The sequence below is a fragment of the Phalacrocorax carbo genome, chromosome 1, assembly GCF_963921805.1.
Source record: "Phalacrocorax carbo chromosome 1, bPhaCar2.1, whole genome shotgun sequence".
NCBI lineage: Eukaryota > Metazoa > Chordata > Aves > Suliformes > Phalacrocoracidae > Phalacrocorax > Phalacrocorax carbo.
In genome coordinates, this window is record NC_087513.1 from 123,281,579 (window position 1) to 123,308,683 (window position 27,105).

General features: G+C 43.6%; 1 protein-coding gene across 2 annotated transcripts; it reads right to left on the bottom strand.

The window, feature by feature from the left end:
- Positions 1 to 2,726: 2,726 nt before the first annotated feature.
- DDX3X (DEAD-box helicase 3 X-linked) lies at positions 2,727 to 21,440 on the bottom strand. 2 transcript variants are annotated; one of them, XM_064473162.1, is made up of 17 exons: positions 21,269 to 21,440; positions 18,595 to 18,652; positions 17,537 to 17,587; positions 12,152 to 12,275; positions 10,856 to 10,996; positions 10,673 to 10,772; positions 10,029 to 10,164; positions 9,528 to 9,613; positions 8,800 to 8,898; positions 8,564 to 8,724; positions 8,220 to 8,364; positions 7,973 to 8,117; positions 7,444 to 7,625; positions 7,236 to 7,353; positions 6,652 to 6,808; positions 5,599 to 5,723; positions 2,727 to 5,243 (listed from the first exon to the last, which is right to left on the bottom strand). In XM_064473162.1, exons 1-17 carry the CDS (start codon positions 21,311 to 21,313, stop codon positions 5,164 to 5,166), a joined length of 1,953 nt encoding a protein of 650 aa, XP_064329232.1. In that variant the 5' UTR covers positions 21,314 to 21,440; the 3' UTR covers positions 2,727 to 5,163. The 2 variants fall into 2 exon arrangements, with proteins under 2 accessions (XP_064329232.1, XP_064329223.1); XM_064473153.1 differs by having other exon boundaries at positions 5,599 to 5,726.
- Positions 21,441 to 27,105: the final 5,665 nt, after the last annotated feature.

Consider the following 27,105-nt stretch of genomic DNA (forward strand, 5'->3'; position numbering starts at 1 on the left):
TCTGTGAACAGGGGTAATTATACAGACCGCTGTCTGGGGACTCCTTACTCCCGGGCTACGTATGAGCAATGCTACGTACGAGGCAAATGATTCAATGAAGCAACCAACCAACTAGAAAGCCAGCAGAACCACAGACAGAATCTGTACAGGGATGTCTTCTGACACAAAGTGGTAACCAAGACAGTTTCATGCAATATTTTATGTAATTTCAATAGCCTTGGCAATCTTCTTTCCCTCAAAAATAATGTAGTTATGACTGTGCTGTGAGGTTGGTCTCTGTGCCAGCCCAACACATCTAGCCACGTTCACTGAAGTGGAAGAGCAGACAACAAAGTAGGAGTGAAACCAGTATTCTCCTTTACTCCCCCCCTCCAAAAAATGAGAGCTAATGACACTTAAAATTTGTAATTCACTGAAGACTATAATAACTAACTGCAGGTTATTTTCATGGACACATTGATCAGTATGAGCGACAGTTAACACTGCACTTGATGAGGATTCACAAACTCTGAAGGCTACAGACACACAGTTTTAACGAGGTATACAGTGCAACTTTGGTTTAATTGCTATGGTGAAAGCCTCAGCAGTATCCCACTTGCACAAGTCGTCCCTCCTGTACTCAAGTCATTGCCTAGATTCCATGCTTGCACCTAACAAAACAGTAACCAAATCCCTCTCGTGACCCCACTGCTCTCAACCTTTATGAAAATCTGCAATAGGACATCAGCCTAAACCCCTCCCACCCCTCATCACCGTAGCCAAATGATGTTGTTTCAAGACCCCTACTTATCTGCACAGATCACAGTAGCCTCACTGGCAGAAACAAGAGTATGTTTTACTACAGCCTTTTTACTATAACCTCTGCCACTATTGCCATACGCAGCCATTTATTGGGTAAGGACGGACTTTACTGCATATTTTGAAGGCCTGCTGCAACACAGCTTCACAAAGACACATCAGTAATCATTTTCACTGTAAGCCCAAAACCTTATGATTTAGGATTCGTTTTCTCCACTCATTCTCAAGTCTCTTCCCATTTATCATGGGAAAAATTATGCTGCCCGATATGCTAAGAACTACTAAAGTAAAATCCCACCTCTGTGGGAACTTGCTCTGTGCTTGTCTTGCTCCAGTGCCTTAAGTGTCCTGCTGCTCCCCATACCTGCCATCTCCCCAGCAGCCTCGCACCACCAAAGTGCCTCCTCCAGCCTCGACGGAAGAGAATCTTCCTAAGCATTTCCACTGCACTTAAGTACCAGACTTCCTCCTCCACGTTCTGCTCACTCCGTATTCAGGCCCCCCCTTCCTTTACTAACTATTCCACTAACTTTACAATCCCTAGTGGAGCATGCTGCTCACGGGTCTGGCCTAGAGCTGCTCCACTGTGCTCCTGTGGTTTCAGCTGCCTGGCGACTCCTGCCACACCTGCACTTTCTCCTACAGCCTTTGTCAGGAACAAACCTCATGCTCAAGCACTGAGGGCAAACCTTTACACTCGAGGCTTGACTTCCAGATCCCATGGGCCACCTGCACAGTGCACAACGCTTCACTCTCTCCTGCGGCTCTGTACTTCTATAGCTTTAGCTACATAACATACGGGGAAAAAACAACCTGTCAGGTTAGAGCTTTTGGAAGATAGTAAGTGCATGTTGCACATCCAGGGACATAGCACGACAACACAAAGCCCTGCATGATGAGGTTAGCAATTAGTACAAGTCTAAAGCAGGTAAATTTAGCGTGGTCCACAGTCAGTGTGCTCAAAGCATATCCTCCAGCAAGCTATACTGGCAAGCATGCCCATTTCCTCCTTTCCACAGCTTTTCAGGGCCCACACGCATCACCGCCTGGCAGTGTACCAAATCAGTTAGATTCCTTTGCATTACATATGGTACTAGTACTATATGGACCCAGCACTGCAATGCCACATCACACCTTTACCAGGTCCTCAACCCATACCACGTGCCTGCACCACACTTGTGGATCAGAGGTCCCAGGCATTGCTTTCTCCCCTCTCCCTTACTGCGAAGTCACCAGTTGCTAGTCATTTTAGCACAGGACTTCAAACCCAGGTTCTTTCTAAATCTCATTCTTCAAACAAGGCAAGACTTTTGCCTAGCTTCAAAGATAAACACCTGAACCTATTCCTTCCACTGTATCCCCTGGATCATTCCAGTCCTTAACCTCACTCCAACCTAATTACAGCTCAATCCCATACCTTTGTTTTAGTACACCAGCTCAGAATTGCACATGCTTGCTTTCAGTGAGGCTGCCTAGCAAGAAATCAAGCAGCAAGATGTCAAAATGGAGGCTGCCTACTACAAGGCACCTTTGCTGAGTTCAGAAGCACAGCTGGGAGGTAAAGTCCTTTGCATTCAATGGCTGAGGAATCAAGTCCAAGTGCAAGTTCTGTGAATCTTAATTATGTTTTTACAGCCCAACTTGGCACCCACCCCTAGGGAAAAAAAAACAAAACAAGAAGGTTGTCTCATCTGTCCCACATCTGCTTTGTTAGCTTCTCTAGAAAACTCACACAAGTATCCAAGGCTGCCGGGCACAGGTTATTTTAAGGTTGCTACCACTGGAGCCCTGAGCATAGCTGCCATTTGTAACCACGCTGATGTGTGCCACGCTAGATTCACCTGCTTCCAGAGTTGCACGTGAATGGGACTACTTGGGCTACAGATCTTATAAACCAGAGGAGTGACGCTTCACAAATGAGTAGACTGTGCAGTTCAACTTTTTTATTTTAATAAAATCAAGAATATGCACAGCACATGCAGTGCTAGCATCTAAACTAATACAATAAGCAATTCTAAACCTACAGTGACTTGAAATTCAAATTTTCACATTCAGCAAGTTTAAATCCATTCTTGCATATTGTTTTAAATCCTTGTATCTGAACTGAAAATATTGCTGGCCGATAAAACTTGCTAAAATGCACAAGTCACTGATTATGCCAATACAACAAAGATAACCACATGTTTGAGGATTGCAATGTGCCAGACATTCACTGAAAAAAAACCACACAACTAAACAAAACTCACGCAACAAACATCTGAGAATCTGGACACTTCACATCAGTGTTTAGAAGTGTTTCATTAATATCTTAAGACAAGTGTATCAAAACCTTGGCATGTTTAATTTTAAGTTGCCAATTTTTGTTTTACTATCAGAAAGTTATGGCTACACTGCCAATGCCGGGTCTGCTTAATTTGACTTAAGAGTTTAATATGACTTAAACATTAAAAGCTCACACTACCCCGAAATATATAATTTCACGCATACGGTGACATTCAACATTCAAGTGCCAGTGTTTTTGTACTGTCTTTTGGTCAAGTTTCTTTAAACTTTCAAAGAATCACTTTTAGGCTTACAAAAATAAATATTTGTCAAAAATGTTCAATAAATATTACACAAAACTAGCAGCAAAAAGTATCTAGAAATCTGTCGTGTGCAAATAGTTTTCTTCCCAGCTATCATTCCCATGGTCCCAAATAAGTTTTAGAATCTATTTCCTTCTCCTTAAACAAGCTGCGTTCAATCTCCAAGAGACAAAATAAGATTGGAAGTTAAGGACACGCACACAAGACATATATAAAATTCTCTGAATGTGCAATAAAAGAAGTATTTTGTAAAAAGTTATGGGCAAAATGTACAAGGGCCTAAACCTAGACTTGAAATAGCACCATAACAAATGACCTCAATACTGTCAAGTGCACCTACTTAATAAAAGTTTTAGAACAAGGCACAATACACTTGAAAAAATCTATTGCACTTTAGGAGATTTTTGCCATTTTCCTATGCCACTGTAGATTAGTTGTCAACTGCTCTGGCCACAAAGTCAGCACAGAAATTCCAAGTGGCAGAGGCATTTTTCTGGTGGACAATACTTATCTTTGGCCAGATTTAGCATAAACAGACTATAAATACAATGGAAACCTATGCAACTAAAACTGACTAAAACTGCACTGTAATAGCAGAATTGAAACCTTGTGCAGTTTATGTACATTTCCAACCTCTGTGATCTCAGGTTTGTTTGTTACTCTTCTGGAGCCATTTTACAAAGTCTACAGTAAGCCAGTTTAACATCTCCACGCAGCTTGAACAGAGTAATGTGAATCTGCATTAAAATAAAGCCTGCTGCATAATTCTTCCTGTTCATACCCTCTTGACCAAAAAACATCAACACTAGCATGCGTTATTAGACCAAAAATTCAGTCAGGCCCTTGAGGAGGACCAATCACTGCCATGGTCAGCCATTCTACCATTTCAATTTCATATGGCAGGCATTTTAAAAAGTCTAAATAGATGAATTCTCCTAAAAACTATTTCAAGTTATCAGACCTTTAAACATTCCCTGTAATGTTCTGCCCACGTTTGGCTAGCTCACATTAATGATCTGCCTAAATATTGAAAAAGGAATTGCTGTATTTACTTGCATTAACTTCAAAAACAGTGCTTTTAATGTATGCATGTATCCATACATCATCTCATCATGACTGGAATGGCTTATTAAAGGCTATCAGGTTCTAAGTACCTATCCAGGATAGAGTGAGCAAATCAGAACTTTAACTTAGTACAGTTTTGCCACATTAGAAACTAATTGCATCGATATGCTTCAAGATGTTTTATTTTTCAAATCTGCAAATACCAAAAGCCCTAATGCAGGCTACCGCATAAGTTTTTCTTTGTAATATTATGGATGAATCAGTGATTCCTGTTTAAGTTGTATCACACCTGTGTGCCAAGGTTTGATTTTAGCCCAAGTTCAGTAATTTTTATTTTGTCAAAACAATTGATATCTTGAGCATTACTGAGCCAACAGGACATCAAAATAAAAGTTGTCTAAAGTTAAAGGCACAGTACATTAACAAACAAATGATCCTCAGTCACAAATTATAAATGCAGTTTCTGGGTGGGGATGGGTGGGGGGGGAGTTAATCCTGACTACAGCAATAGTGTCTTCAAAACCACCTTCGAGATAGGGCTACTTGTTCCTTTGTTTCCGTCTTGTGACCTTGAGCTCCCTTAAAAAAAATTTCAGTGGAGAATCACAGCTGGTAATGTACTGCGAGTTCTTGAAGCTACACAAGGTATAGTCTGGCTAAGTTACATGTGGTTTCCATATTAGCTTGTTTGGTAGGGTATCTGCCACAAGCAGATTCAGTTGCCCCACCAGTCAACCCCCTGGGAGTTATAGTTTCCTCCATATCCATCACTGTTGTAGAAGCCTCCATAACCACCTAGGAAAGGCAAGAGAAAGTGATGCTTAATTAATCAACCCGCTAAAGACTTGTGCCTTCATAACAAGAAAACAGCCCAGGACACAGACAAGATGTCTACCATCTCTTAAAGGAAACCCACCCAAAAGGACTGTCAGATGCACACGCTGAACTAAAGTGCTGGAAAGATACGTAGCATCAAACCAGCCAGAGACAGGTAACTTGCACTAGCCTAGAGCCAAGAAGGGTGCTGAGACTTGGCAGAACAAGCCCCAGCTGACCTCATATTTAAACATTACCTCCATAAGTTTTACCATAGCAGGCATTTCACATCTGGTTTCAGATTTGCCGGCACTGCCTGCCCAGTTTTTCTTACCTCCAAATCCTCTACTGCCACTTCCTCCACTGCGGCTGCTGGTTGATCGACTGCTACTAAAGCTACTGCTGCCAGAACCGCTACTTGTTCGATAGTCTCTGGCACCAAATCCTCCACTGAACCTACTGCTGTATAAAGGAAGAAAAACAAACACTTAAGTGTGTCAAGCACTACAGACACTGAGATTCAAGTACCACATTTCTTCAGCTGTGGTTACCAACTACAGCCAGCCAACTAGTTTAAGTGTTGAGTTCAGCATGCTTTATAAGCATACCAGTGCTATCTGAAAAGGGCATTCGAGACAGCAAAGGGAAGTTTACTATACAAACAGGGTCATGTTGAACTTGCCATGTTACACTAAGAATTACTTTCTCAGGTCCCACTAAGATTTGATTAAGTGCAATCTTTGCTCCACAGAATTTCCAAATCTGTCTTAGTGTTAAGTGAGGCATTTATGACCACCTCCTACATTGTAGAAAAGGACGGCCATTTTATAAGCATACTTCTGAAGGAACAAAACAAAACTGGAATTCATGTAGTCGTATCATGGTAACTACTTTAAAAAGAAGGGTGGTTTCTCCTCCCACCTCTTTAGGCCATTAAACATAGCTTTGTACTACCAGCTTATAAAGCATTTTAGGTTTTCACCGCAGAACTATTTTACAAGCAGCCTTACCCCTGCAGCTTAACTCTCATACCTTTCCTGTTTATGTCAGGAGGCATCCATTACCTTCTACACATCAAAACAGCTGCTTATGGTACATCTCTGGCTCATGCAAGTATGCATTCCCAGTGTTTTCACGGAGGTCTAAAAGCCATTTTTGCTAATGTCATTCAACCTCACCCATACCCAGTTGTCTGCTTAAGAGGAGAAGAGTCTTATGATAAGGCAATTAACCCATAAGACATTAAGCTGTGACCTCCTGATACACCTAACTCAGTTAATACTGCACTGGTTTATCTTCCACTGGCTATTTGTAGCCTGAGAACAAGTCACAGAACTGCCTCTCACAATGGATTAAGTATACCTTTAGCCAAAGTTGTGACCATTACCTCTTGGATCGCCCACGGCTGCCACCTCCTTTGTGATGCTGTTCATAAGCCATGTTTTCCAGCCAAGATGGCACTTCTTGCTTCGCCTCAACAAGAAGATCAAGCAAGTCCTTGGTGATGTTTATGTTCCTCTCATTGAAGAATGAGGTGGCAAGACCTGATGTAAAAATTCTATTTTAGCCCCACATAAAGCAAACACTTAAACCCAATCTGCCTGCAGCTCTCACAAGTACAGTATCAGATTCTTTACAGCCAAGCTTGAGAACACTAGAATTACCAGAAGCAAGAGTTGTTTTGCAACTAGCTATTGTTGAATAACGGTCTTGAAGCCCTGGCTGCTTACTGACAGACGCAGAAGATTCCAAGCTTACATGTGGCATCAGAGATTTAATAGCAACAAAAGCACTAGCTAAAGGAATTGGTTACTTTCCACACTGGCTAGACAGCAGTTATCAACTTCCAGTCAGAAGGCAGCACGTGGTCTTCTCTCACTTAATTCGTTGCAATTTGCTGATTAGTCAACAGTTACTACACCTATCAACACAGGTATGAAGTGCTGTCTGAAAATTCAAGATCATACTTACCAAGGTTTCCTACTCGACCCGTACGACCAATACGATGTACATACTCCTCAATGTCACTTGGCAAGTCAAAGTTTATGACATGCTTTACATTTGAGATATCCAGTCCTCTTGCTGCTACCTAGTGGTTAAAGGATTAAATCAAATCTTAGTAAAATTCCACAGGCCAAGTAATAAGCTTACCAGCTGAAACTGCACAGATTTCACTTACTGCTGTGGCAACAAGAATTGGGCTCTTGCCCGAACGGAACTGGTGCAGCGCTTCCTCTCTGTCTCTTTGAGAGCGATCTCCATGTATACTTGTACAGGCATATCCTTCATGGTACAAGAAGTCCTCAAGAGCATCTGCACCTTTTTTAGTTTCCACAAACACCAGGGTCAAGGAATCCTTGCCTAACAATAATTAAAGCACAGGTTAGCACACGGAAAGCTGCACAGACATTTGTCTTTTGTGATATTTGGTGCCACGATGCTTGGCTCCACCACCTGGTGAAAGGCAGTTTCAGTTCTATGCTCTTTATTCTAAACTGAAGACACCAGAGACCTCCCTCCCCATTTTAAGTAAGATCTTCTGGTACTACATCAACTTAAAACTGACATTTGGTCAGTGGAATACATTCACTGCATGTTAGTGAAACATCCTTCCATTCACCTACTCAGTTGAAGTTCTTATTACCTGAGCCATTATATTTTTCTTGCCTGAATTTTGCCTTATTTTTTTATCTGAAAGTGGTCTTTACCTGTGGCATTTAGCAGGTCAAGCAGAAATGATCGTTTGTCTGACTCTTCCACCCATACCACTTTCTGTGTGATATTCTCAGATGTAGAACCTACTCTGCCAACAGCCAGAAAGATATATTCATCAAGAAAGTCACGAGCAAGCATCTAAAAGGGAAAGAAAAAAAAAAACATTAAACCAGTGGGGTTTTTTGCCCCTTCCAGAGATGGATTTTGGGCCTATGAACTATTAAAATATTTGAAAAGTACCTGGATTTCCTTGGGGAAAGTAGCACTGAACATCATGGTATGACGAACACCCTTTGGTGGCATAGTATCTTGCTCAACAATTCGACGAATTTGAGGTTCAAATCCCATATCAAGCATTCTGTCAGCTTCATCAAGCACCAGGTACCTAAAGAGTAATAGGTTACTCTTCAGAGCTTTTTTCCTTTAAGCTGTAAGCCAGCACAGACACTAGGCTACAAGTCCTCAACTAGATGGTTACAGTTTGAAAGCTAGAACTGAAGTGTCATTAACTCTAGATCTCACTTTAAAAAAGTACAGCTTCTAATTGTCCAGTCTTAGCATATGGCTAAGAACATTTCACTTACTTGCAAAAATCCAGTCCAATCTTTCCCCTCTCCATCATATCAACCAGTCGTCCTGGAGTTGCTACGAGCAAGTGACATCCACGTTCCAAGTCACGTATCTGCTGACCAATGTCTGCACCACCATATACAACACAGGGCCGAACTCTGGAACGGTATGCAAACTATAAAACAAAGTAAATTAGCTCTAAGAAAAACTACACCCAAGCTATTTCATAATGATGAATGCCTAGATATACCTTTCTGGCTTCCTCATAGATCTGCACAGCTAGTTCTCTCGTGGGAGCCAAGACCAGTGAGATTGGGTATTGCTTACGGCGCCCATACCTTCCATTCTCCTGGAAAAAATAAGGAGACCAAAATGAGTACCCCAAATAAGAGGGGAATTAAAACAGCTACTACGGGCAGTGTTAAAGACAAGTCACCAAGTTTGTCTTAACAAGAAAGAAAAAGCATGTCTGAGAGCCAACTTGTTTTAAGCACTGCATCTGAAGACTCTGCCCTACTACAGTACCCAATATTCAGCTGTTGGTTAATATGTTTAACAGCAACAAAGCTGCAAAACTTGCTCTCTATAGCCTGTACTGTGATCCATAACTTAAGCAGAGATATAATAGCCATAGAACCTGTTACTTCCTATCCCAAAGCCACTATAATATACATGTGTGACCGAGTAGCTTTTTTTGTAGCAAGAGAGGCATCTTCAAAGCTTATGCAGCAAAAAACACAATCTTTTTTTCTGGATGGTTACACATATCAACTCTTTAGGTAGGGTAAAATATTTCACAGCCTGTGTTTTTCAAGGGAAACAGCTGAAGTCTTCTGGAAGTTGAGAAGCTTGCCTATCACACCCAAAATAATGATAACATCTACGCCCAACTATTGTGTTCAGTAGCAGACATTAGCATATGGGGCAAAAATACACATTGGTCATTGCTTTTCCAGGACTGGGCATTTCAATACTTGCCTTCATGGCTCTCAATGCATCACCAGGGCCATCTGCATAAATCTGGCTCAATATTGGTAGAAGAAATGCAGCTGTCTTCCCAGACCCTATTAGGACACAATTCATTAGTATTAACAGTTATTTGCAAAGCTACTGTACTGTCAACTGCAGCACTAATCCTGTGTCAGTAGCATATTCCCAGTAACATCTGCACCAGTATATGGATACCACCTATGCCATTAGAGTGCACTCCTTAGCCAGTAAAGGTTGCCTACAAAAGACTTGCCACTCAGCATTCATGTGATTTAAGCCATGAATATCTCTCTCAGGACAAACACAGTACATCCAGTCAAGCCACATCTAAAGCAGCTGCAAGACTCTAAATCCAATTAATTTCCAACACACAGTATACTCTGAACACAAAGATGTACTACCTTACTGACCTCTTACTTGCAGCTTGAGAAATACCAGACCCTACTCTTACATTCAGAGCAACTGAACAGTAAAGAGTTATTTACTTACCTGTCTGAGCACAGGCCATCAAGTCTCTCTTTTCTTTAATAATAGGTATTGCATGTTTCTGGACTGGAGTAGGACGGGTGTAGCGTGTGAGCTCAATGTTCCCCATAATAATTTCTCCCATGTCAACATCACTGAACTGTAAGATATTTAAAACAAGATGGGGATCCTTCCCTTCAGCCACCATGGAACATATCACTCAGTCCTAGAAGTCTTTTGTTTCATCTCTTTCTATAGAGCTTGCCTATTACAAGTTTACAGATACTCAGGAGCTGGTTACCAAGAATCTGATATCTACTTAGTCTAGTCACATAAGCAGTTCTTAAAAAGTCAGCCAAGCCTCAAGTGTGGACTACACTAGCATACTGTGCTCAACATGTCACAATGCCTATGCTTAAGCAGTTGTTCCAGCAAACCAGCACCTCCAAGCACTTCTACTTCTTTACATGTTAACTATGTATCTTGTTTTTAAACAGTAAAGTGAGCCGTAAGTTAACTGACCAAGCTTACACACAACTTCTATGTCTTCATTCATCATACGCAACCCTCCTCTGCAGAACTGCTTAACTGCAGGAAGGCAAGACCAAGTTGCACGTGCAAAACAGTGAATTAGATACAGCAGCAAAACAAATGTAAAAAAAACTTACACTTTCAATATGTGGAGGACAGTTACTGCCTGTTGCTTCAACAGGAATGTCATCATATTTCTCAAAGTTAATGCCAGTATTGCTCCCTGAAAAGAGCTCTCTAAAAACAGAAGAGAAAGTATTTTAGTTGCTGGACCTATCAACTGACCCTGTCATATGCTTTTACACTACTCCATTACTTACTGTTCCAGGCGTTCACTTGGGGGAAGAGGCTTTGACCAGTCATCTTCATCTGATTTGTCACACCAGCGGCTATTCCCACCACGGTCAAATCTACCAAAGCCGCTCCTATCATAGTCGCTACCTCTTCCACGCTCATCATACCTAAATACAGCAAAAATATCAGGCCACCATTCCTGGTCAACAGGATTTCTTGACATACAAAATTAAAGCTCTAATAACGTCACAGCATATGCTGTGTATTACATATACAGCTGTAGAGCAATTTGAAGTCATCAGATTATCCGTACTTGCTTCTTGACCTACGAACTGAGATGAGTTTAGTCCCAGCCATTAGACTATGTCATGTCATTCTGTGTCTCGGGAGAATTTGCTGTGATTTCACAGCTCAGTTTAGCTTAACACACTGAACCTTGTATCAAAATTTTTAGTTTATTAAGTGTAAAGAATCAGAGCCACAATTCAAGTTGCTCAGTCTTTGCAGTTTTTTGTAGAGAGCTCTGCTTAAACCTCATAAGAGACATTGTTTGGTACTGCCCTTTCTCTGTGCCTTATTTTACACAGGTTTCCCACATCCACGCAAAATCCTCAAGTGCTGTAATTTATTCCTTTATTCCCCCACCACATACGTGACCAAACTAAATACCTCAATTACATGTCACATTATTATTTTATTAAAAGGGAGCTCACCTGTATTACTGACTTGGAAAGAAGGTGGAAGAAGTCCTTACCTCAACTGTTTAGCTTTTGGTCTGGTAAATCATGTTTGAGAAAAGTCTGGATACAGGACTAGCGTCAGCTTTACTAGTCGATAAAAGTCACTCTCACCACACTTGTGCATACAACGCATGATGTATTTAAGACTGATCAAGTAAGGTAGAGAACCTGCAAGAGTCTCACCCAGTTTTATTAACTGCACTTTTTAAACAAGCAGAAAAAATATCGAAATTTAAAAAATCCATTTTGATGCATTTTATGCACTCCCAACAGCTCTTCATGACTTTTCTGGAAGTAGCCACCCATCCAGCACTTTTTTTTTGCAAAATGGTTAAGTCAGCAAGTCATTATAGCTGCAGTGAGTGGCTGGTGGTAGACTACAGGGCATGTTTTTCAACACATGCAGGCTTCCAATCCTTTCACCCACATAGCTTTAAAGGTTCTCTCTCTCTCCTCCCCTCCCAGGTTCCTCCTACGTTATCCTGTTGTTCACACCTAGAACTCTAGCTTTAACACCAAGATTACAGGTGCACTACTAGAACTGAGACAGACTTCGTATGTACCACCTAGACAAGTACTTGCCTTCCTCCTCTTGATCCATTTCCACGGTCAAAGAAGCTTGGTTTTGATCCGCGGTCAGACCGTGCACCAAAGCTGCTGTACGCATCCTTGTCTCTGCTAGAACTCCAGCCACCACTATCAAAACCTGGTGGAGAAAGATATTTTAACCATACATTACATCATCTAGGCTTTTACAAGAAAAAAAAAAACAACATTAAGTTCTGTCCAATAAGTCCTCACTGAAAGGTCTACAGGACTGAAAGTCAGGCAGCCCTTCAAGAATGAAGATGTACAGATGTTAAGACTTATTCAAACAGGAACTAAGCATTTCTCATTGCCTGTCAGAACTCCACTCAGGTACAAGCATGTCATTTATTAAAAACACTGCACTTAGTGCTAATATTTAAGCTGCCTCCTCTGGGAAGATGGGTATCAGAAGAAACATTAAGACACTAAGTCTTGTCAAGCCTTCATTATCTCTCCAACTTCAACACAAATCCCTGCATTTAGTTTTTGCGAGGGTAACAAGGCCTCTGATGGAGATCGATAATGGTATTAGCCCTTGCATCTCAAATCTGTACTAAGTTACAATGTTTTGTTATACTGCACGTACACAGAGCAATCTCGTCTACACAGACTAAGACAAATTAACAGTATCATGCAAAAATACAGAATATGGAGTTCTTCGCAATGAATTACCACAGCGAGCTTTTCCACAGCACTTTTACCATACCTAAGTAGGCACCTACTATAGGTAGGTATAACTCTTTTCTACTTGGTCCTTTTCTTTGAAAATACATCAGCTTGCCAACACCACAAAGTAAAAAGCCTTGCTTTTATTCAGCTGCCTAGGGTCAGGAGTCAGGCAGAAACACAGAGCATTAAACAGTGCTTTGGTACTAGACTAAGAACTTACAAGTTCTGATCTGTATTTCCACCTTCACAAGTTTGAAAACATGACCTAAACAGTGTCTCAACTATGGGATTCTGGTAGACAGTAAGTGCAATTATGAAACAGATAAAGACCTACAAACCAGACAATAAAGCCAACCACAAGACAGAATTACTATGAAGAAAGGGGTTGTTCTAGGCCCTCTCTCTCTGAAAAACCTTTGCTACAACCATTATCCTATCTTGTTAGATGTTCTCTGGAGATTGTCATTCACCCCTTCTCTTTTTTAAAAGGAATTTAAACAAATTCTGCTCCTCAGAATCCAGACATGTGCTAGTCACAAGGGAACTTTAAAAACTAGTGTGATCACTGTTACTTATTTGGTCTGCCTAACTGAAGCCGACAGCAAAAATTATCCATGCATTAAGTTTATCAGCACACAAGATCACAGAATGCTTCAAGATCTCCAAAGTGCTTTAAAAATTAACTTTAGTCCTTAAGGATAAGTTAACTTCACAGGGAGAGACTGCTGCCAGAAGATCAGGAATACCATAATCATTTCATTAACACATGAGAAAGTTATTTGTAGCTTGTTTAGAAGACATCTGAAGTCAGATTTTAGCATCAGTAACTCTCAAACCACGCTAGAAATATGGGGGTATGTCATCCTGCCAGGAGATCTAATAGCAGTGGTACTGACAGAGCAATCTTCAGGACAATATAGATATAGTTTCTCATTAGTCTACATTTAGACCTTCTACCAAGTCTGCAAAGTTCCAGAAAGTAATCAAAATTCTATATTTCAAATAACATACAAAGTAAGCTTACCCCTAGCTCATTACTACACTAGTTTCTGAAGCTGGTACCTTGCCATATTTTTTCTTTAAGGTAGCACAGCAACTTCTAGACCAAGTCTTGAACAACTACATATCTATACACACTCTACTTGACAATTAGGGCCATTAATTCCACTTTCAGTTTGGTATTCCTAGTTTCATGTTACTTGTGGATCAGCATACAAGAACAGATGTCCAGGCCATATGAGTAAATTCTAAGTAACCAGCTAGCAGAAGACATCATCATTATTTAGAACACATGGCAAAATAAAATCAAAAGCAAATGCACTCAAGACAACCCACAACAGACCACAGGTTTACTTCTCTACAGTGAAGAGAATGATCACAAGACCATGCAAGAATTGTCATGAAAATTCCTTAAAACAGCAAGGCTTTAAGTAAAAACCTCTTTCAATTCCATCCAGTATGTATTTCTCAGCGGGTTAAGTTTGGAGTTCAGTAAGTTAACGAACTTCCAGAGCAATTCTGTAGTTCTTGCACCACAAAGAGTGGTAGAATTGTCAATGCTCCTCTTCAACCAACGCTTTAATTTGCATTTTATAATGCTGTAACACCAATCATTGTCAGTTTACTTGAAAGGCTTCTACATGCAGCAACAATCATCAGCTTTTTTGAAGATGGGAGAAACAGAATTATAGAATCATTTAGGTGATAAAAGACCCTCAAGGTAAGTCCTAACATCTACGTCTTGATCTAATAGCCAAGGGCAGCTTCCATTTTAACAAGGACATGACAACAAGCTTTAGTGTTATCAAATCAAGCTCATGGTAGTAAGACACTTTAGAGCAGGCAGCCCTGCACACTGAGCTCCATATACTGTAGCTTTAAGAGCTGAAAATATGTCCTTAATGGCAGTTCAGATTTTTATGCCTACTCTTATTTCCTGCAGCTCTGTACTGTCTCGTTCCCATGCACAAAGCTAACAGATTAGTATTAAAATAGGAGCAGATCCGAAGGATGCATGGAAAGAGTAAGCTGAAGAAAGCACTGTAGGAGTTTTATATAATACATACTCTGGATCCCTTAGTGTGCTTCCTGTCAATAGCTATTCAAGTTATGAAGATGCTCAGCTCTTTGTCAACATGAAGAACAGTTATTTTTGAAGTATTAAGTCCACTGCCTTAAGCAATTTCTTACTTAGCTACAAACAAGCCCATTATGCAACTTTAATAATGCCTATGAACTAGTATACTGTCATCAGCTACAGGAAAGTGAGAACCGGAAGCTAGAGAGTAAACACTTTGTTTCTAGAGCATGTATAAGAGAACACCACACCGGAGAAACAAGTAATTCTTTTTCTTTAACTTCTTGAATGCAGTAATAGTTAAGGATTTCTGTGAAAGTGTTAAGGCCATAGTATGTGAGCAAGACAATTCTAATGGATTACTGAAACACAGTTCTACCAAGCAGTTTAACTGGTTTTTACATGAATAAACATTTTATCAGGTTACTACACTTGTAAGATTGCATCACGGGTTCCATTATATGGTCAAATACCACTACTATCCACAGTCTCTTTTGCCTGTTGCTTACTAATGTATACACCTTGAAAAATCTGTTGCTAAAGATTCCAAGGAACAGCCAATATACAGATCAGCTTTGACACAGCCAAAGAAGCAATCGTGAATTTCACTGTAGATAACAGAAGCAAACATTATTTTCATAGAAGTACAACTATGTAACATGCTTCAAATCATCCTATAAAATAGCTCAGCTTTACATCACTGTACTGATGATATATCCTCTTTGTTTCTCAGTAGAGGGCCTGAACCAGAATTGTAGCTTTTCTATCTAGCCATCATGAACCTTGTCACAGGAAGCCATAAATTAGTCTAGTGATACTGCACTCAAACAGGTTTAAAGGAAGTTTTGAAACATTGTGTTTACCAAGGAAAGTTGGCAGCCTATGTTCTATTAATTAAACAAGCCATACATCAAACTTAAGTTTCGTGACTTCACCTTCTTGCAAGGTGAAGCTTGAAGCCCCCAGAAAAGGCACACATGATATGTATCTAAATAGAATATGTTATTTTATAGTATATGTAACAATTATAGTATCTATAATATGAAATATACACACACACACTGCAATGCCTGAACTCTTGTCTTGCACAGAAAAAACAGTGACAGTCCTATACGTAACAGGTCATGATATGACTCAAGGTTAAGACTAACGCATTCCTTCATATCCAATATCCCCAAAGATTAAACTGGAGTTTGGTACAAATCACCATATAGGGAAAGGAAATCTATGAACAGCAGATGTCCACAAGCCAACTTTAAGTTTGGCTTAACTGTTTCCTGCTTTTGAGAAACTTGCACATTCCTCTCAGGGTTAGCTAGCTGATTTCTTGGAAGACTGCTCACATTTGAGATTAATGTGATCACACACTTCAAATACATTGACCTACCAACCAGTCCTCCTCTCTCCCCAAAACAGTCAGCTCTCCTAACAGGCTGTTCATCATTTGGTGCTTTAGGTCTTGCTGCTTTCAGGTTAAAACACAACTAAACAAGCTAAGAACCCACCACACTAGCTTCTAGCTTGGACACACGCAAAGGCGAGAAAAAAAGAGACTGATCTGTTTCTTCAAATGGCATCAGACTGGAAGTGAAGCATTCTTCATCTAGGGCAATTTAAAATTACACAGCTCCAGAAGTACTACAAGATACATCAACATATACTTCAGTATTCTTGTCCCACCCACTCCAAATGGAAGGAGTCCTCTTGCAGTATTGAAAGGAGATTCTGTGGAAGTCCACTGCTTTAGAGGAGATTTAAGTCTTCCTTAAAGTTGCAGTATAGCAGAAATTACTTTAGTTCCTCCATTCCAGTATTTCAGTAGGTGTTAGAGGAAGTATTTCTTTTACCTGGACAAGTCATGAGACATTATAATGCATGTCACTGTACCTGCAATCTTTATCTCCTACAAATAAAGGTCATTATTTACTTCACTTAGGAACTCCAGAAGATATCCTTTTGTTTTGTTTAGAAAAGTCAACTGCAAGATATAAAGGCCATTTCTCAGCACAAACCCTGCTGCGTAAACATATGACCAATATCAGTCACATGTTTCATGCACCAGCATCCCACATTTCCTTCCGCAAGTGCTCTTGTGGACTTCCATAAAAACTACAAGAAGCTGTAGAACAAGGAAGTTATCCCTACAAGAAACAGGGACAATATCTCTAATTGTTTTGTTTCTCATGCTCCCTAGTTAGGGGCAAGCTGTGCAAAACATATTTGTGAAGTGAAACTGTGCTATTTGTTCATATTAAACAACTGGTCACTGTAAGTTCCACATCACAGAAAAACTGGTACTCCCAAAAGCACTTAAAATCAATTCTCAAGATTACAGAGCTAGTCAAGTTAAGATGGCAGACTCCATCTTGCTTCAGTCACAGTTAATTGCTTAATGAGATATGGAAGGTATTTTACCAGATACTGACCTCAAGCTTAGAATACAACCTGGTGAAGGAACCAAGAATAGCACACTAGAAGCATAAGGTTAACTTGCAGTGTTTTGCACAGAATAGTCAAGCAGTCTTTATAATCGCCTTTAACAGTACTGACAAAGCCTTTAACAGTCTGTTCCTCAAGATTCAGAAGTAGGCCAAGAACCAGACAAGCGTTGCTATTGTGTTTCTGATACATACCCTGTTTTGAAGCTTCCCTGTTCCGCAGATGAGGAGGAATGTATCGGCCTTCTAAAGGACAAAAGAAAGTTAGTGTTACAAGATTGCAGCATCAGCACCTTTTGAGATACTATCCTTTCCAACAACAGCTTTTGGTTAGAAAGAAGTTGTCAGCCTCAGAAGCTTTTAGGCCTCTTACAGCATCTTTAAACAAGAGTCTTCTAATACAGCACTTAATATCCTTCTCTCAGATGAGTGCAATGGGGGGGGGGGGGAGGGGGAGGCAGCTACCTAAATCAGTATTCAAGAACTTAAGGCACAGCTGTCTTGGTATTTCTTTGACCAATTTACATGCCCTTTATAGATGTTACAGTGTCTGTGATGAAAGCCTGTCTTCTTCGACCTCATTATGGCTTAATCTGGTGCCAGATATTTGAGCATCTTAAGATTTTACCATTATTTTTCCTTCCCCTTAAATTCAACCATCCCTATCCGTTCAGCTCAGACCAAACCATAAGCCACACGTAATTGCCTCTGAATATCGTTCTTAATTTACATTCCAGAAATATCTGTCTGCTAAACATCATGAACCAGAATGTACCAGGCACAAGCTGAACGTGAATTCCTGGAAGATTCACCTCTCTTCTTAACATACTTAAGCCTTGTGTGGCAGAGAACGCAATTTCTACTCAATGAATTACAATTAGTACAGTTAACTATTAGAACTTTTACCTTCAAACATTCCAACTCTACCTGGATGTTTTAAGACAGATCATCACATTACTACTACAATCCAAGGCCTCAGCTGTTTGACTAGGGGCAACAGAAAATCTGGGGTAAAACTGGAACACTAAGTTCTCTCGAGTTAGTCAAGTACTCAAGAAGTTTACACATGCCATATCACTGCTATAGTTAAATGCTGTATACTTTACGTAGGAGCACTTTCAAAGCAGGCATAACTAGCAACCTCCTCAATTTCCCCATCAGCCTCTGTGAATCTTCAGAAATTACTTTTCACAGCTACAAACCCCTTATTTCTAAAACTCTGTTTGCAAGCTTGAGAACTTGCATGTACTTACTGCTTGAAGAGCTTCCTTCACTCTGAGAGTCCGAGGAATTCAAGTCTAGACCAGAAAACTAGAAAAGATAAAAGAAGTACCAACATGTTATATCGTTAATTTATGCCAAGATACAAAAAAAACCCTTTTGCTTATCAAAAGCAAGCAGCTTTCCAACAAGTTTTTGCTGCAAAGGAATTTGTTTATAGTGTCAGTTATATCTCCTGTAAAGGAGAAGAACCAAAACCACATTTAGTACTCACGATAATACCATCTCCAAGTGTCTTCATAACCACCAAGAAACATACACTACAGGGGCAGAAAGGCCAGAAGAGTCTCTTACACCCAACAAATCAAACACCACAGACTTCTGCTTCACATACTACAGGCGGGCTGAACAGCCATTTAAATGAGTCTTTCAGTCCACTCAAATGCATTCTGATTGAGATCAGTGGCAAGTTTTTTTTTTTAGGTCTACAGAGACTACAGTCCAAATAACATCAATTCAGTTGGACACTTCACTGGCAGAGACTCAGCTGTTTTTTACACTGTATTAACACTACTGAGGCTTTGCAGACTTCTGTTTGAGGCAGCTACTGTTCACAAAACATCAGATGACCTCTTCCTGCAAAAACAAATTTTTTGTTTGCTTTTGTGAAACTCCATTTCCAGCCTTCAGTCTCACAGTAAAGCCTACCCCAAGTTATTTCAGTTCAGGCACTACTAGCACGTAACACAAATGTTTTAGGTCAAACACAGCGTGGATTCATTTCAGCAGAATGTAGTGGGCAGCTTAGAAAGCTTAAACACCAGCTTATTACAGTTGTTCGCCTGCACGGCAAGATTAAAAATTTATGAGGAATAACAAGACATGTTTAGATACAGTTAAATTTTATGCAAGACCAATTACATGAAAGTGTCTTCCAATATGACCTGAATCAATCCAAAGCATAGAGCCCAGTGTACTGTCCTTCTAGGTATTCAGTTGTGTGCTGCCACTTCGGACATTTGGATTCTTGAAGAACCCGCCCACGGCGGGCCTTGTATCATCCTCTTTAAAGGTACTACTTAAAATCTGATCTCTTTAGTTGATCCAAGGACCACCATGAGGCTAAAGAATGATTCGTACTTTTACAGTAAACAAAGACTCTCCAGTAGGTAAAAGCAGCCCTCCAGGAGCAGTCAACAGAAGCGATGCATAAATCTTCTCGCACTGGACCCGCACCGTCTCCACCGTGGGGGCAACACTTGCCAAAACCCGCTCTCAGAGATGGCGCAGGGACGAAGCCCGGCGCGGCCGCCATCTCAGTGCGGCGGCGGTGCAGCCGGCACTGCGGGTTGGGATTTTCGGCGCAGCAGGGAGCAGCCGCAGCCGCCCAGCTAATCCGGCACCCGTCACGTGCCACCAAGGGGGGGTGGGGGGGGAAGGGAGAGGGAATGGGGGGGAAGGACCGGCTCCCTGACCTACTTCGCCCAGGACTCCAGAGCAGCGGCCGCCCCAAGCCCGCAAGCCGCCGAGGACTGACGCTGCCCCGCCACGCCGGCCGCCCGCCCTGGGTCTCGCTACAACACGGCGGTCTCATTCCGTCCGTCCCCCTCCCCCCCCCTTCTCCAGGGATTAGATAACCATCCATCCCCTCCACACTGGGCAGAGGCCTGTGCCTGACTCCGCCCAGGAGAGGCGGGGGTGGTGGTAGGGGGTGGAATATGTAAGGAGCAGGAGGAAAAAGGAAAACAGGGGGAAAAATAATGGAAAAATGAGAGACCACCACCGCGGGCTCGGGAGCCGCCCCGGCATACGCCAGCTCAGGCGCTCCTCGCCCAGGCCCAACTGCGTCACCGGGTCCCGCCGCCACCGGAGGGAAGAGCGGGAAAGGGCTGCCGCTGCCGGGACCCGCTGACGCAGCTCCAACAAAGGCGGCCGCCGCCACCGCCACCGCCCCCTCCCCCAGCCCCCGCCTCGCCCCGCCGGCCCAGAGCGCCGTCCTCCCCCACCCCCCGCCTCGCGCCGCCAGAGGCACAATGGCCGCCATTTATCCTGCCTTTCTCCCTGCCGCCCCCTCCGGGCTCCCTCCTCCTCCTCTTCCTCCCCCCATTCCCCCCCCCGCGCGCAGGGCCATTTCCCACCGCCGCCGCCAGGGGGGGCCCGGCAGCCAACGTTACCATCGTCGCTCGCCGCCACACAAAAGCCGGGCCTGGAGCGTGGCGAGGAGGCCGCGGGGGCAGGCACGGATCCCACCCCGGCCGTTCGGAAAACCAGCGGCGGTCCCGTCCTTCCCCCGACCCTCTCTACCCCCCCACCCCGCCCCCCCTTCCTTCCCCGCCGCGGCGATGGCGCGTTCCCGCGGGAGGAAACCCGGCGCGGTGCCGCCGCACGACGGAAACTGCGCAACAACCGAATACGCCACAAACCGGTGGCGCTGGGGGGGGGGGGGGGAGAAGTGGGGGAGGGGGAGGAAGGGTGGGGTTGCCGACAAAAACACGCGGGGAAGGGGAAGGAAGGGGGTAAATCACGACGCAACAGCCAGGAACCGAGGAGGGAAGCGAGCCCCACGCTAGGAATCCCGACCGCTCGTCCCGCCATCCCCCCTACACGCACTCGGAGCGCCCTCCGCGCCTCTCCTCTCGCCCCCAGCCGCCGGTTAACGGAGCGGCCTGCCCCCCCTCCCCCCACACTCCGGGGCCCGTCCCTCACCTGCTGGTCTAGACTAAGGGCATTTTCCACCGCCACATGACTCATAACGAGAGATCGTCCCGGGGTGTCCCGCTCCGCCTCGAGAAATTCAGATTCGCCGGGCTGGGAACTCGCCGCCTCTGCCGCTCGTCCGCCCCGAATCGCTTTCCTCACTGAGCCCCCCCGCGGCTTCGGCCCCGGCCTTTATATAGTCCCCGCCCCCCGGCGGCGCGCGCTGACCTCAGCGCGCACGCTACCACCCCTGCCCGAGCCCTCCCCCACCCCCCCTCCCGCCCTCAGCGCTATCGCGAGAGAAAACAACCAGCGCGGCGCCGGCGGGGGAAGGGATATCGCGAGACCGACCGCCGGCCGCCACAGCTCGGCGCCTCGGTTCACCGGGCGCTCCGCAGGTGTCGCGAGACTTCGGGCGCCAGGGCCCGCCGGGGCAGCCGGCAGGGTCTGCTGGGCTTTGCTGGCGATACCGCAAGGTTTCCGCCGGTCCCCGTCCCACACACACACACCGGCGGAGCGCTCCGCTCCCCCACCGGCTCTCCGTGGGGGGAGGGAGGGGGGAGTAGAACGGCCCCGAGTCCTCGCGAGATCACGACACCCCCTTCCCCCCCCCCCCCACCTTTTTGTTCGGCGTACTCGCGAGAGCGTCCCGGCGCGCGCGGCCGAGATGTCTCTAGAAGGAGTCGGATTCTAGGTCACGTGGGCGGCCCGGCCGGCGCCCGCCGCCATCTTGTGCGCTTCCCTTCCCCCCCCCGGCATAATGGCGTAGGTCGTAATGGAGGCGCGGAAAGGCCGTGGCGCGGGGCTTCAGCGCGGCGAGGGAAGGAGGAGGACGCTAGTAGTGGCGGGCTGTGGGGCCCGACCGGCTTCAGCGTCATCCAGAACGGGAGCTGGGACAGTGGTCAGCGGGGGACAACCCCCACTCCCGAGGTACCTACACGGTGCCTTTGTAGGGCAGGAAGTCGGGCTCCTTCCCTTTACAGGCCCCACTGTGCATCCTGGCGTTAGTTTATGTGTGCTTCCAGAGAGGTTCTGTCACTGCACCCTTTTCCAGGCAGCCCCTCTCACCTGCTCTGGGCCATTGCAGCCCAGCTGCCCTCAGTACAGATACAGACACATTTTGTGACTCTGGCCGTGCCTACAGGGCTACACAATGATCAACTGTGCCTACTGTCCAGTGGCACATCACTGTGAGCCTCTCACCCGAACACATCGGTATTAGCGGTCAACAGTAGTTAATACAGACACTCATAATCTTTCTCTCTAAAACCTTTAGCTATCAAACATATTGAGGTTCCAAAAGTCACCCGTTTTCCCTGTAATTGCAATTTTACCAAGCCATCCCATTATATCCACAAAAAGCCCCACCTCAGACTCATTAGGATTCACATTTACTGTTAGCCTGTAAAACACCAGTCATAATAAGCATTAAGCTACCTGTCACTTTTCAAAAGAGAAACGTCCCAATTGCCTTCCATCACATCATAGCCTGCTGACACAGAAAATACTAGAGCCATTTCCTTGAATTTGGGTCAGTAAAAGTACTGACAAACCTGCTCACAGGACCAGGATACCTCTGAGGCTATTAAGTCACAAGGAAAAGGGTGCAGGGTTTGGTTGTCCTTGATTCACACACAGCAATTATTCCACCATTTCCCTCCTCCTTGGGTTCCTGCCTCTTCCAACAAGGAAGTATAAGGAAGATTCATACTCCAGAAGGATGGCTAGATTCACAGTGGGATTTAAAAGCAAAACAAAACTTTTCCACAGTACTCATATATAAAAACACCTATCTTTACTTAGTTTTTCCTGAACACAGAGCTCTTTCACATAGCTGCCCTTATAGTTGCAGCTTCCAAGTCCCTCCATGCCAGAAATTAAGCCCTACAAGATTTAAACACCCACAAATAAATCCTTAAATGAGCAACACATACTTCCCCTCTCACAGACAAGCCAGCCAGTTCTGTATAGGACAGGGTCTGTCCTTAAACAAACCACTTACCATTCTTCTGCTTTGGTCTTCCATAATGCTGCTTTAGCCTGCTACAGCTCAAGTTTATACTTGTGTTTCTCCCCCAGGTGCTCCCATTTATATAATTTAAATGATTGCAGGTGTGTTGACCAAGGCTGCCTGAGAGTTAAAAGGAAGAAAAAGATTCTATATTTTTACAAAAGTTGTTATTGGACTTAGGACCCAATTTGGGGTTTTTTTTTGAAAGCAAATTTCAAATCTTTTGATTCCTTTTCTTCTTACCACTTTGTGGATAATTCTAAATTCTAAACAATTCTGCAATGTTGACATTCCTACAATGTCTGCAATGCTTTTGTAAACAAGAGCATTGTTTGATATCATTCATTTGCACTAGAAAATGACATTAATCCTTCACTGTACAGGTTTTAGAAGTATCAGAGTATTCCTGGTCCTGCAGTCAGGAAAGCAGGTGGGGCCACTTGCCTCCGTGACAGGTTAGTAGAGGGGCCTGTGTGTGTCATACTGTGTCACGCTGGCAGTGTGCTTCCACGCAGTCCACCCAAGGCAGAGCAAATTAGAAAGTTGGAGTCTTCTGCTGCAGGCACACAAGTGTTCCCACTGCTTAGGGAAGTCAGTTTTCCCTTTGTTATTAAGTTACCATCTGCATTAGGCAGGACTATGAATTCTCAGTTTCACTTTTTATTCTCCTGCAGCTGACTCAGAGACAATTTTCTGGAGGAAGTTTTACAGCTAATGAGTACTTCGAGTCAAGCATTAAGCTACCACTGGAGTCCTCACAAATCCTGCTCACTTGTCTGTTAAACTCAGTAAGTTTTTGCTGATGGACTCAAAACTGCTTAAAACCTGGCACTGATGCATTCTTGGACGCTCAGTTCTTAAATCCTAGCAGGATTCCCAAATTTGCTATTCTCTCACCTGCAGAGCCTCATCTGGTAGGTGTTCTGAAAGGCTACACTGTTGACCTCAAAATAGCTGGAGATACAGACTCCTGAGTACCGAGGAGATTGTTGCTGTGCATCAGGAAAGCCGTGTCCCTGATTGCCACCAAGCAGTGTGGATTGTAAAGTCAACACTATGAAGTTGTAGCTGCCTTTTAGAATATTTTTACCCAAAGCTGATAGACGCTGGCCTTGCATACCCGAGTTTCCTTATCTGTTTTGAGACTACCAACAGGTCATGTGGTACTAGGCATCTTAACAAGCAGATTTCCCATCTTACAGAACTATGGGCTTACTTCTAAGGGAAGGAGGTATTTTACTAATGGTAAGGCAGTTCAGATTTAGGCCCTGAAATCCAGAATGTGGTAAAAAACCAATCCTACCACGGATATAATTCTCAGGTTGCAGTACTGAAAACTTGTTTCTTTTTCTACACTGCTAGCTATGAGACTAAGACCACATACCATATTTTTTGAGTCTTTCTTATCGCAAGCTGGCAGACCAATAAAAAATATAAAGTTAAGGCTGTCCAGCCACAAATTTGCAAAGGGACTGAGAAACAGTCTTTAGTCAATGTTGTATATCTCCCAGTAATACCACAGATCTGTCTTTAACAGCATAATTTTTAAATGCCCCATCTGATCAGTTCCCAAATTTTGGGGGACATTTTTAGGCATCAAAAGGCAGAATCTTACTGATTTGGAGAATAACATGAAAAGAAGAACCACATGCAACCGTTGATACACTGTTAGTGAAGCTTTCACCACAAAGTCTGCATTTCCCTACAGCAGTGGCTACAAAACTCTTTGGACCAATGGAAAAGTTTTAAAATAATGTCTGTAAAAGCAATTTATGTGGCAGAATAAAATTAAAATGCATTTTTAAAACTCGCATCCTTCCTCTAACTTCAAAACAAAACCAGGCCTGTTGCATTGGATGGCCTTCCCAGGTTCCTCACTTTCGGGAGGCTGTCATTCTTCAGATATTTCTCTCAGTGGCAGTAGTAGTGGCAGTAGGCAGTTCCCAGCACTTGCCATTTGTTCCTGTCCTCAAGGTGTCCCCTCAGGTGTCCCAGTATAGCTGTTAGCAATGCCAGTCCATGCAGTGAATGAAGGAACTGATCTGAGTTTAAAATAACTCTACCTGTTCATAGGGGTAGAAAAAAACCCCTTCCTAAGTCAACCCTCTGCCCAGAGAAATGCTTGTGGAATGTCAGTTCGTAGTCAATGACTTCTTCAATTTAGTATTTCTGTACATGTTTTATCTCACTGTGCAGGGCAAAGCTCATGCACTTAAGCCAGGCATTTCTTTGACTGGCATCACCAGCTTACATAGTCCCTACCTCACTCTGCACCCCCATCTTATTTCAGCCTCTCAAATAAACTGGTGGGGAGAGGGTGTTATTCTTCACCCGGATAAGTCCTTTAGTCTGTTTGGGATGGCTACACAAATGCCTATGCCAGTCCAACAAGAGCAAGGGTAACTAGCCCCACACAGGGAAGGCAGGGGCCCGGAGATGCTGCAGCCAGGACTGCTGCTGAAGAAGCCTGTGCAGAGCCGCAGTCTCCTTCTCCGGGTAGGCAGGGGCAGAACAGGAGAGCACAGGATGCACACCCACATTTTCTCAGGGAAGGAATTCACTGGGGTGCTCATTACACAAACCATGGGAGTCAGCAAGGAATCTCAGGACAATCTGAGCAGAGGTTTCTGTTGCATGTAGAATTACATTAGGTATTTTAGCTAAAATGTGCACAGTTGGTTTTCGGGTTTGGTTCCTTGTCTCTCTGTTTTGATACAAAATCTTACTCTAAAGAATAAAGGAAGTTGCTAATAAAAAATATTATTATTGAACTGTGCCTGGACAGCATTTGACAGAATACTTACAAAATATTCTACTAATGTTGCAGAAAGCTGCAACACGTTCTTCTACCATTGCCTAAGCCGAGTACACATCTACCCTAAGTCTTAGAGAGGACATTACGCCTTTAACTTACATGAAGAATTGAAAGGCAATCTGGTTAAGAGCTGCTCTGTTCTTTGGCTAGTGTATTGCCACCCAAGCCTTGCTGGTTCCCCTTCCCTTGTTTCTCCACACTCCCAGACTGGTACGGGCTGATAGAATGCACATAACTGATTGGGGAGGCCTTGGTGAAGAGCAGAATCATGGTGATTCTCTGAAAAGATGCCTGGAGTGCATTTGAAAACTCTAAAGACATTCACATCTTGTCCTGCAAAGCCACAAAATACTGTTTACAGAAAGCAGACTCTTCACAGAAACGACACACAGAATCAGAAGGTTTTATAAGCCATGGCTGTAGAACAGGGAGACAGAGAGAGGATTTGGCCATTGCGAACCTAGAGTAGTCCTTACCTGGGGCAGCACTCATAGCTTCTCTCTCTTTTTTTTTCTTTTTTTTTTTTTTTTCTTTAATGAAGTCTTCTGTTTCTTTTCTGTAATCATTTAGTGACAAGATCAAGTATTCACAGGCTTCTGTGGGAACTGAGGAAGTACAAGCATAGTTTTGTCCTTATTCCTTCTGTTAACTAGGATCGGACACAGGGAAGAATGAGACCATGAATTTAACACAGGAGATATTTCTTGAGCTGGCATCAGGGCCCAGGAGCTGGTGACCTTAGTGCTGCCCAAGGCTGCCACTGAAATGGCAGCAGAGGGGAACAAGAATATGGGCAAAGGGATGGGAGACAAGACAAGAACTAGTTAGTTTTAGCTCTGTGATGTCGGTGAATAGCTCCTAATGGCACTCCCTTCCCATGAGTCTTCTGCCTGGGTCTTGGAGTAAGTCCCCTTTCAAGGCCAGAGTAAGCAGACTAGCAAAGATACACCCATGCTGCTTGCTGTGAGCCTACAATGTTACGTGCCTGACCCAAGAAAGGACTCACCCTTTCTCCTCCCT